Source organism: Scophthalmus maximus, chromosome 11 (genome assembly GCF_022379125.1).
Source record: "Scophthalmus maximus strain ysfricsl-2021 chromosome 11, ASM2237912v1, whole genome shotgun sequence".
Taxonomy (NCBI): Eukaryota; Metazoa; Chordata; class Actinopteri; order Pleuronectiformes; family Scophthalmidae; genus Scophthalmus; species Scophthalmus maximus.
The window spans coordinates 8518893-8538414 of NC_061525.1; the positions used below are offsets into that span (position 1 = coordinate 8518893).

Sequence of the window (19522 nt, forward strand, 5' to 3'; positions counted from 1 at the left end):
TGCATGTCACAGTTGTTACATTGCAAATCCTCACATGTAGAAAGGCGTTTGTGTCGGAGTGGAAAATGCTCCCTGAAAAGCTGAAATGGTAATTCTAAAGAAGTGTTAAATGACTCTTGGTCCTTTGTTTATGACTGGTGAAAAGGAGCCTTCAAGTAGAACTGTGCCAGGCTGCATGTTAAAGATAAGCACGCTCGTCTGCATTCATGAAAAGCGGGGAGAGAACGTGGAAGGATTTAGTGTTGTTATTGTCTCCTCCTCCTTGTAGCATTGGACTGAAGATTTGTCTGTGCAGCGGAGCAAACCCTGGGTTCCGAAAAACGTACAGGTATGTTAAAAGAAGATTACTTTCAAGGACTGTTGCAAAATTTCATTAAGACACTCAAGACATTCAAAAGAGCAAATGTTTTTTTCTCTGGATTTGAATCATTGCACAAACAACTCCCGATGGTCTCTCTTGGGGAAAAAAGATGGATGGAATCGGTTACAAAGGGGAAAACTGTTGTTAAGTTAGAGACAAGGTTATGAATTCGGTGGCCATGCAAATAACATTAAGAAGTGCATTCCCCTGCTGCAGGTTTATGTACAATATACCATGCGTCACATGGAAATTGAACCTTTTCGGCTCTATACTTTATATTGAGTTATTCTTCATCCAAATGTATGTAAATTAAAAAAAAAGACTGGGGTGCAATTTTAATGGAGTACGCTGTGCAAAGTTTTCCAACGAAAACCATATGCTTCTAGCTCGCTAAAGCCACTGTTTACTAGTCAACAAAGTTAATCCGCAAATAGCGTAATTATTCGGGCAAACTGTTGTCGGAATGTTTAGATTCTGAATTTAAACTACAGTTCACTAATGCAATGGCTCAACAGAAAAACCTGTTATGTATGATGTTGCTATTGTAGTTGTTTTGGTGATGCAATATTTGTATATAATTATGTAAATTGGATGTGTAAAACCCTACTTATCACAAGGGGATCAACTGTATACGTTCTTTACTAATACAGACTAACAGGGACGACTGCCTAATGAAGTCGCAGGCTGCAAACCAGATCTCCCTCTGGGGACACTGAAAATAATGATTAAAAATAATGGCTTAAAACTAAAAAGGAGAGGCAATTTATAGCATACAGTATTATAGCATTATGTTGCTGCATCATACAAAACGAGTCAAAAATCCAAGTTAAATCTCCACACAAGCCCAATAATACAGATTTTCACTCATAGTTTGCAGCATAGTTTAATGTGGCACATGGAACGATGTTTTTTAAGAAGTGATGACCTCACAGGTTGAGGCTCACCGGTGGAGACAGGTTAAGATAACAACTCTGATCTTTCCGAAAAAATCTCTCACAACCTAAGGCTTTGAAAATTACCGGGGGGGGGGGGGTCGAATGTGTCAAAGACTCTCAACAGCAGCAGTTTGTATCAAGCTGCTCCCTCTGACGGTGGCTGATGTTCGCAGACCGCCGTGCTCAAAGCCAACACAGATGCACAACCCGGGTTAAAAGAGCACAAGACCTGGACCCTGGAGGAAGGAAAGAAAGGCCTAATTCCATAGATACTGAAATCTAATGGATTTGAAGGACAAACCTAAATGTCAAAGCAGATAAACATGGGGGGGCGTACAAAATTTGCATTGTTGCTCTATCTATGACATTTTAACTCTCACACACACACACACACACACACACACACACACACACACACACACACACACACACACACACACACACACACACACACACACACACACACACACACACACACACACACACACACACACACACACACACACACACACTGGCTGCCCTTTACATAAAAACAAAAGTTGAGTTAAATTGAATCTGTTAGCCGACTATCCCAGCGGTATCACAAGGCGCAATAGGCTCTCTCCCTGTAATGGAACACAATGTGCTGGGGAAGGGAAAAAAACTGCTCTTGCATATGGCTCATTGACCAGTGATAACCTTTAGAGTATTACACAACACGTTTGCAGTAATCGCAATGGCATCAGCCAATTACTTAGCGATTTAAGGAGCAAAATGTAGCCGCTGCACAGAATGTGATTGTCCTGTTGTCTAGACCCGTGGCCTTTCCTTTGTTTCCCTCCCCCCATTCGCTTGTTAATAAGTAACTCTTCACTCCAAGCCCACGTCCTGGAAAACCAAGATAACTCCAGACATGGTCGAGGTAATTTCAGGCAGCAAGACATTCCTCTGTACTCTTCATTGGGGGGGAAGGGTTGATCTGAGCTCTTCTGGTTGTTCTTCCTTTTTCTTTTTTTAATTAATGACTGCAGGTCTGCATTGCAACAGTGAAAGAGCGCAAACTGTTTTAGTTGCATATTTGCCGCCTGCAGCTCCGTAAAACACCCGACACCAGATAACTATGATTTATTTACAGGGTGCCGTCTACATTTTAACCCCCCAAAAAATATGACTTGCTTTCACTTGCATTACTAGTCACTTAACTTAACACACTGTGGACGCTCGAGGGGAACGCAAAGTACACGGCAGGAATGTTTTTCCTGATTGGAACAACCACACAGTTGGATGCTGCATTTATTTTTAGAAAACGTAGAGAAGTGGGGAGCAAACTTCACATGCAAGCCACTTTGCGTACTCTTCATCAAGCCTACAGATAATATCAAAATAATTTCCATTCATATGCAGCTGAGGGGTGCAGGCCTGCAGGGCTCACCTGCTACATGTGAGCCCTCGCGACTTGTCAACACAGGCGGCGTTCGGTTAGAGAACTGCACATCGGCTCCTTCATGCCGTCGCCACAGGCGACAGGAGGCAGCTTTGACGTCTTGCCCCCATCAATACTGGGACCAACAGAACACTTGTATCTTTCATCTCCTCTGACTGCACTTCCCTCCCACTTCTCAACCAGAGGAATTCTCGTATCCGGCCTATCAGAGGGGGGGGGGGGGTGGGCGTTGGTGGTGAGAGGCAGCGTGATCCACGCACAGGATCCCCGGCGGGTTGGGTCAGCACCTTTTATGTGATGAGAGCCCTGTTTCTCTCAAGAATCGACCGTGTTCATAGGGAGTGTATAAAATGAAAACCTCCCCGGCGAGAGTTTACTGCAAACTGTGTAATACTTTCAGTATTTCTCTCTCTATACATTTTTTTCCGTGGCATACTGAAATGCCAATAGTATCACAATGAGATGAGCTGGTGTTTTCCCTGGCCTATCGTCCCTCTCTAATTAGGAGACAACAGCTTGAAACCAGAGACAAAGCAGTTATCAATTACATTTTATAGTCGATGCGCCATTCGAGCAGCGCCCGGCCTCATCTCTGATTACCGTGTCAGGCAGCTGGTCCAGAGATGGATAGAGGGTGGATGCTCTGTGTGTGAATGTTTGTGCATGGAAAAAAAAAATGCGTGAAGGAGGTGTATCCGGCATTCAGGCTCCAATCCTGAAGCCCGGACTCAGCTGGAGAGAGCTGTCAGAGGCTTATCATGCCGCACGGCAGAGAGCAGCAGCTCCGGCCCAGTGCTGGGATTCGGGGGCCAGAAACACATTATCCGGAGTGATTTTTTGCAAAGTTGAACAAAAAATAAATAAATAAATGCATATCTATGTGAAAAAGAAGAGATGTCACGGCAGCAGTTGCAGCACCAATAACTGTCAGGGTCCCTGTTGTTTTCAGGGAATGTCCGATTATGAAGCATGGTATGGCCAAAACAAACAAACAAACAAGACAATATGGAATTTTCTCACACATGAGAAACGGATATTTGAATTTGGCTTTCACAGCTTTCACGTATCTCTTGTGGTTGAATGTTTTAACTTTTCCATTCCATCAAGGCACATATGACGACACGTTTCACCATCCAGGCAACAAGCCTGGGCCTGGGCTTTCTGACCTTGTGTGAATTTACTCTGGCTTTATTAACCTTGGCTTTGTGCACTTAACGTTGGCAGCATATTTAAACAGAGCAAAGGAATCATGAGAGAAATTGAAGACAACTCAATGTGAAAGGGTCTTTCACCCAAATTATATTTGATATACAATCACTGCCAACAAAAAATAACATACTATATATTGCTGCTGCAATTCAAAAATATCTATAAATCATTTAGGACCCTATTTTTCTGTCCTAGCAGACACATCTAAGACAGCAGCTTTTCTGACTAAACGTGTTTACTTTACTTAAGCGGCACTCTGCAGTCCGGAGGAAAAAGTGGGCTGCAATGAAGGACAAGAAGCGTCTGCTGAGAGTAATCCAACAAACACAAGACCAGCAATAGCGAGGGAAACACTTTCACTGGCTATTTCAGGTCCTGTATGAAACCACCTACCAGTCAATCATTAATAAAGGCTTTTCATTTTTTACACTTGCTCAAGTCTGTTAAATCACAATAAATATTTCATCCTCTCACCGATGAGCAGAGGTTCTTCAGCACTATTAAGATTTGACTTTGGTAAATCCCTGCTCTTCTCACACACACAAAAATGAAAGGAAAATACATTTGCGGCTACACCTCGTTATATTGGGATATAAACAGTGTACGGCTGCAATGTAGACTGGTGGGTGAGAACATTATCACTCAAAGTTAGTGACTGAAGACTTGGGGGACCGGCGAGCCACGTAAATCACTCTCCATCTGAAACGATTAACCTAAATCCCCTTTATAATTCAGTTTTTCATTCCCGAGTGAAGCAGCTGTTACCCAGGAATAGCTCTGTAATCAGCTCCCCAATGCTTGATCACCAAAAAAAATTGTTTCCATAACAATAAAATGACTACCTGATATTTTATTAGCCGCAGCGCAGACGGACTGTGAGGAAAACATAACACCCACCAAATCTCTTTAAAACACAGCAACTGGTCGGGCTATGTAATTTGCTGAAGCTCGCAGCGGATTTCATGGATATTATGATTCGTAGGTCGCGAGGATGGAGGAATGTTACGCCCCGCAAGAAAAGTGTAGAGGAGACAGTTTCATTAATAACAGGATAGAAATACACAGCGAACGCGCAGACTCATCGCTTTCTGTGATGGGGATGTTATAGCACACGCAAAGTCTAGGCCAACCTCCACAACTGCATGTCAGTGCATGTTTTGTCTTACTTCTGTTGTGCTCACACGGTGGGAAGGAAAATAATCCCACCTAACCTGGGATTAGACAGGAGGGGAGGGGGGGGGGACAAGGGGAGATGGATTCAAAGTATGCACTCAGCGTCACAAGCGATTACACGCCGATAACATGGAAGATGAACATGATTCGCACGGCAGAAGTGGTTTGAGGTTGCGGTTTGAATGGATTTTCTATTTTAGGTCGCAGTGCAGTGACCCGAACTCCTCTCGTTACAGGAAGAAGAAACAAACATACAAAACGTGCCCGTCGAGGTGGGAGCTGCCGACGGGCACTGGAAACTGGAGAGGAGAAACATTCCTCTCCGTTTCAGGGGATGCCAAAAAAACGTTCCGGTCAGGAATTTGATCTGTGTTGTGCACTGCAGACCCACTCCAATACAAAGCTGAATTAATTTACATAGTGAGCGAAGTTAACACAGTAAACCAGTCGAATGGGTACTCCAAGCAAAGTTTTGAAACAGCAGTGGATTTTTCCCCCTTTGGACGGGTTTCATGAACTGAACAACCAGTGATCTTTCGGTGCCTTCTTGCATTTCAAAATAGCTGGTAGTGAGCGCCAGGAATGAAAAACAAAAGGCCACAGCAGTGTGCGTCTGTCAGTAGGAACATCCCCGATGCTGACTGACTGGCTGGAGGCAGACAGGGACTCAGCTCCACAAACAACTGCCTGGGAATGCCAGGACTTGTGTGTGCACAGGTAAGCTCACCTGAATGCACCCGAATCCTCAGGAGACAAGTATGGGGGAGGGCTGGGGTCTGCGGAAACACGGCAATTAACTGACCTAGAATGACAGCCCCCTCCCAAACACACACGCGCACACACACACACACACACACACACACACACACACACACACACACACACACACACACACACACACACACACACACACACACACACACACACACACACACACACACACACACAGCACTCTTGTTCTACACAAGACACTTTCTCAGTAATTAAAGGCCCACACACACACACACACACACACACACACACACCTCTGTTGGTGATTTCACTGCTGTGCAGGTGTGATGTTTCTCCACAACAAATAAATGTGTGTAATTGTAGTCCTCTGTGATTATTCAGTCAAAGCTTTGACAAGCTTGACAAATAGCGAGACACACAAGCGGCTCCGAGAAAATAAGCCCTGCCATCTCCCCTCTGGCGGAAGCACCGGTTGAAAAGGGCACAGAGAGACAAAGACGAGAACTTCCACAGATTAGCCATGATTATAAATTTGCACACCATTTCAGACTGCAGTCAGTATAATTTTGAAGTGATTTCAGTATCATTCTGATGTTTATTCTAACACGGCACGGGTCAAAAAATAGCAGTGTTTCCATCACACAATGAGAATCCGGTTTTTCTGTCACACACTAATTAAAAATGATAAGCATTTTGGGATGTGACCTAATTGCCATGTCGTTTTTTTGTGGCGCAAAAAAAATGCCCATCTGGTGTCTGTCTTTATGTCACCAAGTTAATTAAGAGTAAAAGCTACTTCTCTTCATGTCGAAATTACTTTAATTAATTAATTAATTAATTACTCCAACTGAATAAGACAAGAGTTTATCATCACATTTTGTCATGGGAAATAAGCAAAGGTCCTATTTGCAGCCAATATTCACAATTTTCAAGTTTACAAATGTGCCAAACAATGGACAAAACAAGGCTAGTAATGTTAAAGTGTCAAGAAGAACTTCACCCTGCACCAAGACAATCCACCCACCAGGGAAAGAACCTCGTGGTCAGATGTCAAACTGATGTCAGACTCTGTTTTAATAGAGTATAATGAATGGCGTCACAGTTTCCATTGATTCCACCTTAGCATAATGAGCGCAGGTTGTGAGTCACTTTGCTTTTCGAATGGCAATGGAGCGAGCAGCAATCCTATAGCTGTCAGCTGTGTGGTGCACTGAGGGGGGAGCGGCAACAGATGCTGTCCGACACCAGTCACTGGACAGGAAATCAAAGAAGATTGGAAAGAGAGCAATAGATTTCACACAAAATCCTGTGAAATATGAAGATATTTTTTCTTTTCTTTTTGAAGAAGACCTCACTTTGGACGGTGGAGATGTCTTAGTATTTTGGGACTTTTTACTGATTAAATGACTGAATATCAGAATAAATAAAATATCATCTGAAGCTGCATCACGACTTCACTGATGTGTAATGATACGCACACACATTCGGTCGAACGTGTTCCATCAGCGGTCGAGACCTGAAACCGTGAGCACATTCACGGTTCATCACAGCTGCTCGCAGAAAAAAACTTTAATCCCCCCGGGCAGCTGCGCGATGTGAAAAGTTACTTTTCACCCCCAAAAAGAAAAACTGCCAAGTGCAGTTGGTAAAAATTCCCAGTGAACTTGAGGTGAGGAGGAGAATGTTTTCCACTGCCCAACATGACAGAGTGCAGCTGTGAGCCAGTGTACAACATTCAGCTCCTCCCCAGCACAACTGTTCAAAGAGCTGGAGGCTCCGTCTGGGGATTTGTGGCAGCCACCAGTACAGCTTAAATGTTATTAAAAAAATGTTCACTGGCTGCCTCACATGCTGAAGTGCAGTATGTGTCGAGCCCTCACGGAGGGGTCATCCTACAGGACTCTTCATCATTTTGTCGAGCCATTTCGCCGCCACAATGAAGCACAACTCCAATTTCAAAGAATGATATTTTGTAGACGAGTTATATGTCTGACCGATACAAAGTTCTCATTTGTTTTGGTCGTTAGACAAGAGGACTCACGACGGCTGGTGTCTTGAGGGCAGCGTAAGACATAACCTGTCGTGAGTTCTCTTGTCAAGTCGGAAAGCAATGTAAAAATATTATGGGGAGTGCTGGAAAAAAAAATCTGAATCTAATTGCCAGTTGTGGAGGATAAAACGGTCATTATGGGATACGAGTACTGTACGTCATCAAGCATCAAGCAAGCTAGAAGGAGAAGGAAAGTGACAGAGAGAGACACCCGCAGTTATCCATGACAAATAACCCGAGTGAGACGGTAATAAAAGCACCGACTGCAGCTCATTCAAAAACAAAGGAGCTGTGCGTGGGCTCGACACTCGCCAGCAGCTCAGGTAAAAGGTCTGTCACTCAGTATCAGCGCCTGAGAAGGAGATGTCCCCTGCCCCTCAGTCATCATCACTCATTAGCCACCCATCCACCTGATGGCAATGACGTGGACCCATTATGCAACGGAAGCCACAGATTAGTCCCAAGTTGAGAAATGAGAAATTGCGCACAGGGCCCCACTGAGGTGCAAGTGGGAAAAAGAGGGCCCCTATTAGAGGGGTCCTTTGTGCTCACTCGTCACCGCTGAAGGGGAGCAGAAAGGACCCACCGTCAGGCACGCTGCTTCTGCTAATCGCCAACATTCACCGAGCCACTTCCTGATTACATTTCTACAGCAGGAGGAAGGGCTTCGCTAATTGTTCCACTAATGACTTACTTGCTAAATCAATCATTCCTCTCTGCACCAGGGTGCCCATGCGTGGAAAAAATAATGGCTGATCATGGCTGGGGTGTAAGACTGAGCCACCTGAGCTATAATGCATTGTGAAAGCTGTGACATTTTTTGGGCAGAGATCTGGGTTTAATAAAAACCAAAGAAGCATGAAACAGACGTTATCCAAAAATCGTGTAATTTTCTTGACTTCTGACTCACTGAATGCCCATTTTGTCATTAAGGCTTGCTGAAATATGAAACGTTTATGGAAATCTCTCTCAAAAATATAAACTCAATTCAAATATTGTCGCCTCAAAGATCAAGATGACAAGGACTCAATGCAAACACAGTGATGCGAGACGATAACTTCGGGGGGGAGTTGAATAGAGAAACTTACCATTGTCCTCAATGGAAAAATAGAAGTTGTCATTTGTAGCTTTGTCACCATCCCTCAGAACATAGCAGACGCTCATGTCATCAATTTCAGCTGAAAAAGAGAAGCATTTGCATAAATATCCATGAAATCCTACTCATAAAAATCAGATATTTGGTTTTAATGACGAATTGGAAAAATGTCTCCTAATTGTTTCCTGAAAGATCATTGTTCAATAACTACTCCTGAGACTTGCACTGAGAACCAGACAGAGGCTAGGTGATAAAATGGGAGTGCTGCACAGTGCTTTGGGAATCTGAAAAGAGAAACTGCCCGGTAACAAGGGCCGTATATCTATTAGACTCCCGGATGACACCAAACATAAAGAATAGCTCGAATCTTGGGGCTCCATCACGGCGGGCCTGTTTGCCATCCCAATAGTCTGGTGCGAAATTGGGGTTCTTTACTTCCCTGGACGAGGAAGATTGGGAAGTTTAAAACCCTTTGCATCTTCAATATCTGAGGTCAAAACTTTTCCCTTCAAAGGGACATTGCATAAAAATGCGTAGCCACAAATGCCCAGGAGATAGCGTCTTTATTTACCATCTGTTTACTCTTGTGAAAACTCTTGAAATATTGAACAGGCCTCTGGGGGAAAGCATCTCACAGTGACTCAGTAAATGAAAGCAGGGAATATTGACTACACACTAATGCTTCCACCCTGATATTCAACACAGACCAAGACACCCCCCTTGTCTGTTTTAAACCCCCACCTTCTCTACTGTGCTGTTTGCAAAAGGCATTGTTTTGCTGTGAGCCAGACCACCATGCCCCCCTCCCTTTCACACCTATGCACGTTCAACATGATTTATCGTCGTCTCTGTAATTCTCTTGCCGTCTGTTTGGAAATATTACTGTAGTAATGTACAAGTCACAAACAGGTCTTTTCCACAGCGAAATACATCCGGCATCGTTCAAAATATGCACTGCTTTGTGAGAAGTGGTCAGCCCGAGGCACTGGCACACTTCACTCCTGCAAATAGACTCTCTTGAGTGAAAACAAAAACCTTTGTGTTTCAAGTCAGCATTTTGCAGAGGGGGAGTACACTTAGCAGAGCGAGTAAATGTAAAAGGATTTTTAAGGAATCAAACAACTCAGATAATTAAAAGCCGTCATCAGTGTGAGTATCTGCAAAAACTAAAAAATCGTACGGAATGTCACAGGACAACGGAGCAGTTTGAAGTGTAGTTTTCTTACCTTGCGTGAAAGTGGTGATTGTGGCATTTCCTTTGCTGTGGCTGATCACATAGCCGTGTTCCGGCGCAACAGTAATCCTAAAGGTCACAGAATTCTGAATGCTGTCTCTGTCCTCCGCTTTAAGCGTCTTGCTGGTGATCACAAACCCCAGGTGACCAGTGTCCAGGACCCGCAGCGTTGGCGCACCCTTGTTCACCACAATCTGCGGCACCCCGTTATCCACCGGGAGGACACTTATCTTCATTACCTGGGGCTTTCGAGTCTCAAACACGGTGTCGGGGAAGACGAAGAAGTCTGTGTGAGTGCCATCGGTGACGGTGAAGGAGAAGCTGTCTTCTGCCGTCTCTGTGCCATCGTGCTTGTAGCTGATCATGTTCTCATTCAGGTCCTGCTTTGTGAAGGAGCTGACAGGCCTGGTGTTGTTAAAGAGCAGGCGACCGCGAACTGGGATTTGAGTGACTGTGAACTTCAAGAGGCGGTCAGAGGTGTCTCTGTCCTCCACTGTTAGCTCGAAAGGCGTGATGAGTTTGTTCTCCCCTTCGGTCACCACCAGGCCGTGTACCGTCACCACGGGCTTTTTGTTGTCCACGTCAGTGATGGAAATGCGGAAGGTGCGGAACACAGGGTTGTAGCCATCGGTTACTTCGAATTCGAAGCTGTCCATTTTCACCTCATCGTCGGCAGTGTGAAGGTAGTAGATTTTGTTGCCAGCCAGCTGGAGCTGTGTGAAGGATGAGATGGGCATGCCCGGTGTGTCCGTGCACTCCAAGTGGCCTCTCACTGGAGCCCGGGTGATTGTGAAAACCAGGTGTTCATCTGGGCTGTTGAGGTCGCTTGTACTGAGGAGGTCTGTTGTCAGACTCACCCTGCCACCCTCTTTGAGGGACACACCTTTACTGACCACATCTGGGAAAACCATGTCAATGCCACCCACTGTCACATAGAAGTACCTGTCAATCAAAGGGTTGATGCCATCTGTCACATCAAATTTGATGAGGTCTCGAATCCCCTCTTGCCCATTATGGATGTACACGATCAAACCCTGGTCCACTTCATTCTGCGTGAAGTTCATTCCAACTGTGATGTTTTGCAATTTCCCAGAGGGCGCTGTCGTCTGCAAATACCCCTGACCAGGCCCATAGCGAATAATGTAAGTTAGCGTGCTGTCTTCTGAGTCCAGATCGGTAGCTTTCAAAACGTTGCTGTTTATGACTTTCACATCACCTATATCAATTTCAAGGCCGTCGTTGATTGCCATCCTTGGGGTTTCGTCATCCACAGGGATAATCATAACTATCACAGTTTTCTCTACACTGAACTTTCCATCTGTGAGAACAATATCAAAGCTGTCCTCTGTGGTTTCTGAGTCATCATGCTCATACACAATGCTGGAGGCCTCCCTGATCTGATCCAAGGTGAAGTTAAAGACGTTGACGGTGCCAGTAGTGAGCTGATTGAGAATATATCCGTGCTTGGGGGGTTTGCTGATAATAAATGTGAGCTGATCTGCGGGGAGATCCGCATCAGCACCATTCAGAATGGGAGTGTCAATGACTATGTTCATGCCCTCCATAACTACAAACTCTCTCATGTAAATCTCGGGCTTTTCATCATTAGAGGGGATTATGGAGATAGGGAAAAAGTGCCTTTCAGAAAAATTTATGCCATCAGAGCATCTGAATGTAAACCTGTCCTCTACTGGCTCGACTCCTTTGTGAATGCTTTGAACATAGTAAATGTGATTCTGTCTGATGTCCTTGATAGTGAAAGCACTAATGGCTGTCCCAGACCTGGATTTCTCTGAGCCGGGGGCTGGGGAGATGTTTTCCACGTACCCAGAAGTTGGCTGTACAATGATTGTACAAAGGAGGTCATCGCTGGGGGTGTCGACATCATCTGCGCTTATATGAAGAATGTGAATGACGTTCTTCTCTCCCTCAGCCACAGTGAACTGTGGCCCCACAAAGATCTCTGGAGCCTGGCTGTCCAAGGGAAGAATAGTAACATGCACTCTGACACCTGTGATCTTATTTCCTCCAACAGTCCACTCATCAGACATGTCTGTCAGTGTGAGGTTGAAAAAGTCCTCTTTTGTGGTCCAGCCTATCTCTCCACTGGAATGGGCATAGACCACAAAGCCGTTAATAATATCAGCTTGGGTGAACGTAGCAGACGGGACACCTCTGACCAGGATTTCGCCAAATGATGGCGGGTCCTCGACAATGAAGGTCAAACGAAGGTCATCTGTGTCCTCATCTCTTCCCTGAATGACGTTACTCGTGATTTCGGTTGCTCCGTTTTCCAGCACATCTATGTAGGAGCCAATTGTGCCCGCTGGGAGACTGATAGTTGGAGTCTCGTCATCAATTGGCTTCACACAAATTTTCATAATAATCGGGACAACGTGGACCCCGTCGCTGACATCAATTTGTATCGAATCAACTGTCGACTCATCTCCATTATGGATGTACGAAATTCGGCCACTTCCAATATCCTCAAGGTTAAAAGTGTCTCCTTTTGTCATGTCAGTGAATGTAAACTGGATTTGGCCATTCAGTGGTGGCTGCGTAACAGTAAACATGATCTGTTTGCTATCTGTGTCTGTGTCTGAAGTGTCCAGCTCAGCCCTCGTAATGATATGTGTGCCTCGCTCAAGCACAGTGAACCCAGAGTTGGTTATCTGAGGTGGCTTGTTGTCCACGGGCTTTAAAAATATAGTGAAAACTCCTTCTATGCTATTTCCAGAGACATCCTCCACAGTGTACCTAAACTGCAAAACATGAGTGGTAATTCCAAGCTCAAGATCAGGCGGTTTGTAGGCTATTTTGTGGTGGTTGATTTGTGCTTGTGTGAAAGTTGTGACTACAATGTTTGGACTTTCAGTTAATACGAGAGCTCCCAGTACGACAGGGCTATTCTCATCGGTGTCCGTCGGTGGCTGGACGATCGTGTATTTGAGGTCCCGATCCTCCGAGTCGAGGTCGGAGTAACGGAGGAATTTTTTCCGGAAGTAAGTGAGCTGATACTCATGCACGGTCATTTGCAGAGTCGTGCCCGGGTGCAGCTCAGGTGGGAGGTCGTCAACGGGGAGTATTTTGATAATGAACGAGCTCTCGCCTGATTGGTTTGGTGGGTCATTGTCATCCTGAACTCTAAACACAAACTGGTCCATCACCGTGCTGGTGCTGTGGGGCCCGATGTGCTTGTAAAACAATTTACCATCCATTATATCCTCCTGCAGCCATTCAGTCACTACTTTCTCATACATTTCATCGTCTGTATTAAACTTCCAGGTGGACGGGTCCTCTGGGGCCTCGGATTGTCGCAGCAGCACCTGCCCAATTGTGGAAAAGGGAGGCTCTGAAATGAATTTGATCGTAGAATCCTCTGAGTCGATGTCTGCCGCACTGAGCATAAGTGAGGAGACTGGGATCATTTGGTTTTTGAATAAAACCAAACCAGTGTTGGCATTGATTATGGGAGGCTCGTCATCCGTTGGCACGACTGTGATGGGAAACAGAAACTCCACCTCATTTGTGCCGTCTGTCATCCTGAAAATAATATTATCACTGTATGTGTCACTGCCGTCATGTTGATAAATGACTACTCCGGCGTCTAGGTCAGCTGGGGTGAAGAATTTCCTCCTTGAGCCCAGTACAGTTAATTCTCCACGCCTCAGCCCATCAATAACAGTGATTTTGACTTTGTCTAAATCGTCTTCGTCGCTGATTTCCAGATTCTGTGAACTAGACAGAGGCCTGGACTGACCCTCGTACAGCAACTGGCCAGTATTCCTCGTCACCACAGGGGCCAGCGTGTTCATGGGCTTAACAACAATCATGAAAGCGAAAGGGTCTGACACGGCCCCCTCTGTGTCGACAACCTCAAACTCAATCTGGAAAATCCGCTCAGTGTCTGAATCCACAGCAGGGGGCTTGTAGGCGATTTTCAAGTCTTTGAGGTCCCCTTGGTAAAATGAGGTTATTGGCAAATTCCTATCATCCGTGCTCACTATGTAGCCCTCCTCAAAGGACAGTGGGGAAGTGATGTTGAAAATTAATTCATCAGGTTTAGACTCGACGTCCTCCGCTGCCAGCATGTCCGTGGTTATCGCCGTCATTACAAACTGGTCTACTTCCATCATCATCATGGCCACAAAGCTGGGTTTAGGGGCCGTGTTCTCCGCTCCCTCTTTAATCCTGACCAAAATTTGGAAAAACTCCTGCTTGAGCAAATTGCCCTCCTTATCATGCAACTCCACCAGCATTGGAATGTAATCTCTGTTCGGCGACTTCAGAGCAAAAGTATGCTGATAGCGGATGTTCATTTTAATAAAGTCATCACAGTCCACCATTGTTCCGAGGCTGTCCTCATCCACAAGTCTGCCATACCTGGGCATCACATTGCCACTGGAGAGGGAGGCGATTTTGCATTGTTGGGCACTTCTGTCATAGGTGAATTCTAAAATTCTTCTATCGATGGGGTTGCTGGTGCCGAGCAGCCTCTCCACGGCCAGGGGCATGTTTTTGGTCAGTACCTCCAGCTGTGTGAAGACGACCTCCACCTCCATCATGAACGGTATGATAATGGTATCAGTCTGGGTGTCGTACCTGAGCTGCAATCTCACTCTGTCCCTCGGAGGACTCCTGGAGCCAAAGTGAGAGTACTTCACGTCGTGGGGGCCAAATTCACACGGAAACTTTTTCGGGGCCAGGTGTCCGGGCCTCTGAGACAGCGGGTCACTGTCCAGCACAGTTAAGCTGCATCTGTCGCCGGGCTGAACTTGGATGACCAGATCGTTGATGGGATCCACGAAGACCGATCGCCCGAAAGGCACGCGGATCCCGTTATTGGCGACCAATATCGTGTCCTCGGTCAGCTCGGATCTCAGGGCGTACGACAATCCGTAGCTGTCAAAGACCTGCGCGACCGCGTCACCTGTCAGAATCACCGCCAGCACGATCCAAGCGGCGCCGGAGCCGCGCAGCGGCGGGCGGGCGATCCAAGCCATCTGTGGGGTAGTGGAGCCGCGGAGGACGCGCGTCGAACTTTACGCATGCGGCCCCTCGTCAAACTGTGCGTGCAGCGGTTAAAGTTGGCAAAATGTAAAAGCGCAGTTGGACAGAATGACGCGCCTGTGAACGCCGAGGTGCACCATTCTCTCCATGCAGCTGGGCACTGATAACCCAAACTTCACACTCCTGCTTTGTTGGAGTAAAGGCAGTTACGCCCTGCCCTCAGCCCATTGGTTCACGCCTCCGCAGGAATTCATTCGCCAGGTTTTTAAATGGACGTGGCCCGTGTCATTCCGGGCGGACAAGGCGACTCGGCGTGGGTTGGACCTCGTCAGGTTCAATAGTGGAGGATAAAAATGAAATGTATGATTTGCGTAATGCTTGGATGTGAGACACTGTCTGCCACTGTGAATGGAAATCGTGTTCGAGGTGGTGCTGTTTAAATAAAACGACCACTTTTAGATGTGTCTGATTAGAGCTCTTCAATCTGTCCAAAACTATTGCCAACGATGAGGGGAAGCACCCACAAGTGCAGCTGTATGGAGGAGTCTTGACTGACGGTCTGTCTGGAGAAAAGCTTTGTCTCCCTCTCGTGGTTTGCGCGACCAAGGAGGGCGGATACTGTGCGCACACACCCATCACCACCACAGTGGAGAGTCACACACAATCTTCATTTTTTCCTCTCGATAACCCCCCTTGTCATGAGATACCCATGTCGGTCATGTTCTGTTTCATGCTGTGAGTTGTTTGACAGGCTCCACACAATGGAGTGAACTTAGAGTGAGGCGCTGCATGGACATCAGGAGAGATGGAGAAGAAGAATAGAAGAAAAAAACATTGTCCAAAGCACAACGTGTCCTCTCACCACATTTCACCCTGCCAAAGAGAGACAGCCCACCATCCGGGTTAAAGCACGAGTCAAAACTTCTATTCATTGGAGTCGTGCGGTGAGGCTGTCCTGTTTCCTGAGATGCCTCTCTCCTTACACGGGTCCTCCAGGTGTCAGAGCCTCCCCGAAAGCAGAGCATTCTCCCCTGCCTCCTGACAAGCCCAGTCATGAGCCGGCCTCTCTCTCTGTGCCACTCACAGTGTCGGTGAGGAGGACACCTATACACAGACACTGTGCAGCACGGCACAGCAGCGCAGGTTCCAAATGACTCAATTCTATTCAAAGTCAGTTTGGTTTTGGCACAGATTGCACCACTGCACATTTGTTTGTAATTCCCAAATCGGTGAGAGCAGGGTATGATCTGTGTTCATAGGAGGGGTGTTGAGAGATGAAGCCATGTGCAGTCATAGATGCTGTTGCATACATGCTGTTTATTTACTTCACTAAGTCACTAATTGATGAGGTAAAATCTATTCATACAAGGTATTCATTGTACATAGCTTAAGACACGGCTGCTCTGTGTGTTTGATTTACCTCACAGCCTTTGTATACATTAAATGTAGACGTGCTTCTGCTCCCATGTCAATGATTCTAAACACTGAGCTTTATGTTGCGTGGAAGAATTTGACTTCCAGCGGTCCCCTCTGATCGCCTTCAGATGATTTCCATTCCATCCACAGGCTCGTGGGTGCAACCTTTGTGTCCGCACCCACCTAAAGCTGCGCATTAATGCCATACTAACTGTCCTGCAGCTGGCGTGTGTTGAAATCAGTGCACAGTAGCTGCCATAACAAACCATGCGCTGAGTAGCACTGGACAGTGTTGACAGAGTGCAATTATAAATATAGCCAAGCAAAGGCAAGGAAAGGCAAAGCCCCTGGGTCCTGACAGCTCTGAGTTATAAGGGAAAATGAAAAAAGAAGATGAATAGAACTTTCTGACAGCAGCAATGGCAGTGAGGGAATTGAATCATACCCAAAACCTTCGGGCTTATTTTAAGGGGCGGGGGGAAATTTGATGATGTTCTGTCATATCACATTTATGTCAAATTTATTATAAATGACCAATCCTTCGTGGAAGATGGAACCGTCAGTCAATAAAGGGAAGTGAAAAGAGCAGTCCCGCTCTTCTTCTGCAGGTGATTTATTGCAGTCAAAGATAGTGCACATGGATTTGGGGGCCGACATATTGCACTTCAATTCACTTTGTACACTGTACCACTGCGTACTTGTTTATCTCAATGACAATAGATGATTTCCGGTTGCTCATTCATTTTGTGTTTTTCACAGCTAAATGCTGACAACAAAATGTTTAAAGCCGTTTGTTCAGGAGCTCCTCTAGTTTTCCTTTGTGGCTGTCAGCACCCACAGACTGTGGTGACAGATAAGATGTGCTCCTCTCAGCACTTCAAAGACACTTACTGCTTAGAATAAAAAAAATAAAAACATATCTACGTTAGATGCATCCATAAACTCAAACGATCCTGCCTGTTTTTCACAGCATGGCTAACTTCCAATTTCCTCTCAGCTCAATGTCCTCTACCTCACACCGACACGTCAAACACCGCAGGGCTTATACTGTATTTCCCTGCTGTCAGTGACTGTTATTGTAACCGTGTTAACAGAGATATGCATCATGTTGTTGGCGCCTTGAGCTCAGAGAAGTGACATCATCAAGTCAAACTGAAACATGGATAATGAGGTGCTGCCGGATGTGTGTGCACTCTGCGCTCACATCTGCATCCAAATGAACAACCATTGTTGTATTGTTGTTGCCATGTGCTGGTGCACAATATTGGCAACCAATTACACATGCTCTACTATGTACATTCTTTATATTATTATTCATTATACTTAAATAGTTTCTCATATTTGTATTTCTTAAATAGTTTTATATTTGTATGGTGTGTTGTGTTCGGATCTATCTATCTATCTATCTGTCTGTCTTTCTGGGTGTGGGTGTGGGTGTTTTAACTAAACCAATAAATAAAAACTGAATATTAGAACTGAACATTATGTCTGGATAAAATATGAATCTGGACGCTATCTCAAATCTATTATTATTATCATCACTGTTTGTTCTATCTATACGTTGTGACAACAGTGTTGCTCATAATTGTCTTGCTTGTGTCTGCCCGCTGTTTATGTCCGTGTTGCTAAAGTGACTCCATTCCAGCGATTCCTCTGTGTTAACAGGTCTATTTTTGTTGGTGGTTATTCCCTGGAGACAATACAACCCGGGCCTCACTGATCTCATCAAGGCTATTTTGGTTCGTTACGTATCTGTCAGGAACAATCCTTTTGATGATTGAAGCTGGAATGTTGGCAGCAGCTACTCTGATGTCTTCCCCTATAAGATGAATTGTCAACCGTATACAAACACCAGTCACAGCCAACCGCTCCCCAAATCCATCTTCCTCAGCTCATGTGACTCTCGGGACACAGTCGAACTAAAACGGTGGCAGAACCAGTCGACTTTAATCATATACTTCATCTACGCTCACAATTCCCCAGGTGTATGTGTGGACCCATGTATTAAGACCATAACGTATGGCCAGTCACACTGCTTTCAAGTCAAGTTAGATTTATTCACAGCATGCATACAGTATGTATATAACAAATGGGTTCATCGAAAAGTGCTTTGCAGACAAAGAGGACAAAAATAGTTGAAATCCAAGTATGTGTGTGCGTGTGTGTGTGGCCCCCTGGCGACATTATATTCACCTGCACGTCTATGGGGCATAATCACAGACTTAATAAGTTTAGCTTCAGAGCGCAGGAGTAGAAGAGAGTGGAGCTACTGTGACTGATGTATTTGCATTAAAGCAGAACAATATTCACCTGTCGTCTCATTTCAAAACCAAAAGGTTTTTCTTTGTACAATTACACTTGTTCATCAGTTAACTAGAAATTCAGCAATCTTAAGTCTCATATAAGTCATTTTCATTTATATGCTGTATCACAAAAAACAGGAAAGACAGGAAATTGTGTCAGTCACAATAATAGTATAAAGTGTACATACATTAATTACATCATGATCATAATCCATTGCTGAGTGTAGATTTTAATTGCAACGGGAATAACAGTCACAGCACAGGGGCCTGATTCAAGGGGATTTAGAAAAAAAAGGATATATCATTTTATTGTGAAAGCAGTAAAGAATTTGTTGGGGGGATTAAAGTTTTGCAGGAAAACAACAGCAACACCAACAGCAAGACAAAAGTAGCTTAATTCTGTACTGTGGTGTTTATGTATGCATGAGTCTAATGTGTAAAATGTGATCAACAACTTTTTATTTTTTACCTCAACCTGTTCAACATAAGAATAGATTCATTTTCCCCCCATTTCATTATGAAACTGATTCTTAATTGTGTCCCTTAAGTACATTTTGTTAAAATAAAAATCTAACAAATA

At 45.1% G+C, this 19522-nt stretch overlaps 1 protein-coding gene across 1 annotated transcript in view; it reads right to left on the bottom strand.

The window, feature by feature from the left end:
• Positions 1–15399, bottom strand: part of frem2b (FRAS1 related extracellular matrix 2b) — a 51186-nt gene extending 35787 nt beyond the window's left edge. Inside the window, exons 1-2 of the mRNA XM_035623085.2 lie at positions 10206–15399; positions 8972–9061 (exon numbers count right to left, since the gene is read on the bottom strand). Coding sequence (XP_035478978.2) covers positions 8972–9061; positions 10206–15216 — 5101 coding nt within the window. The 5' untranslated portion in view covers positions 15217–15399. The remainder of the gene's footprint in view (positions 1–8971; positions 9062–10205) is intronic.
• Between the last annotated feature and the right edge of the window lie 4123 nt (positions 15400–19522).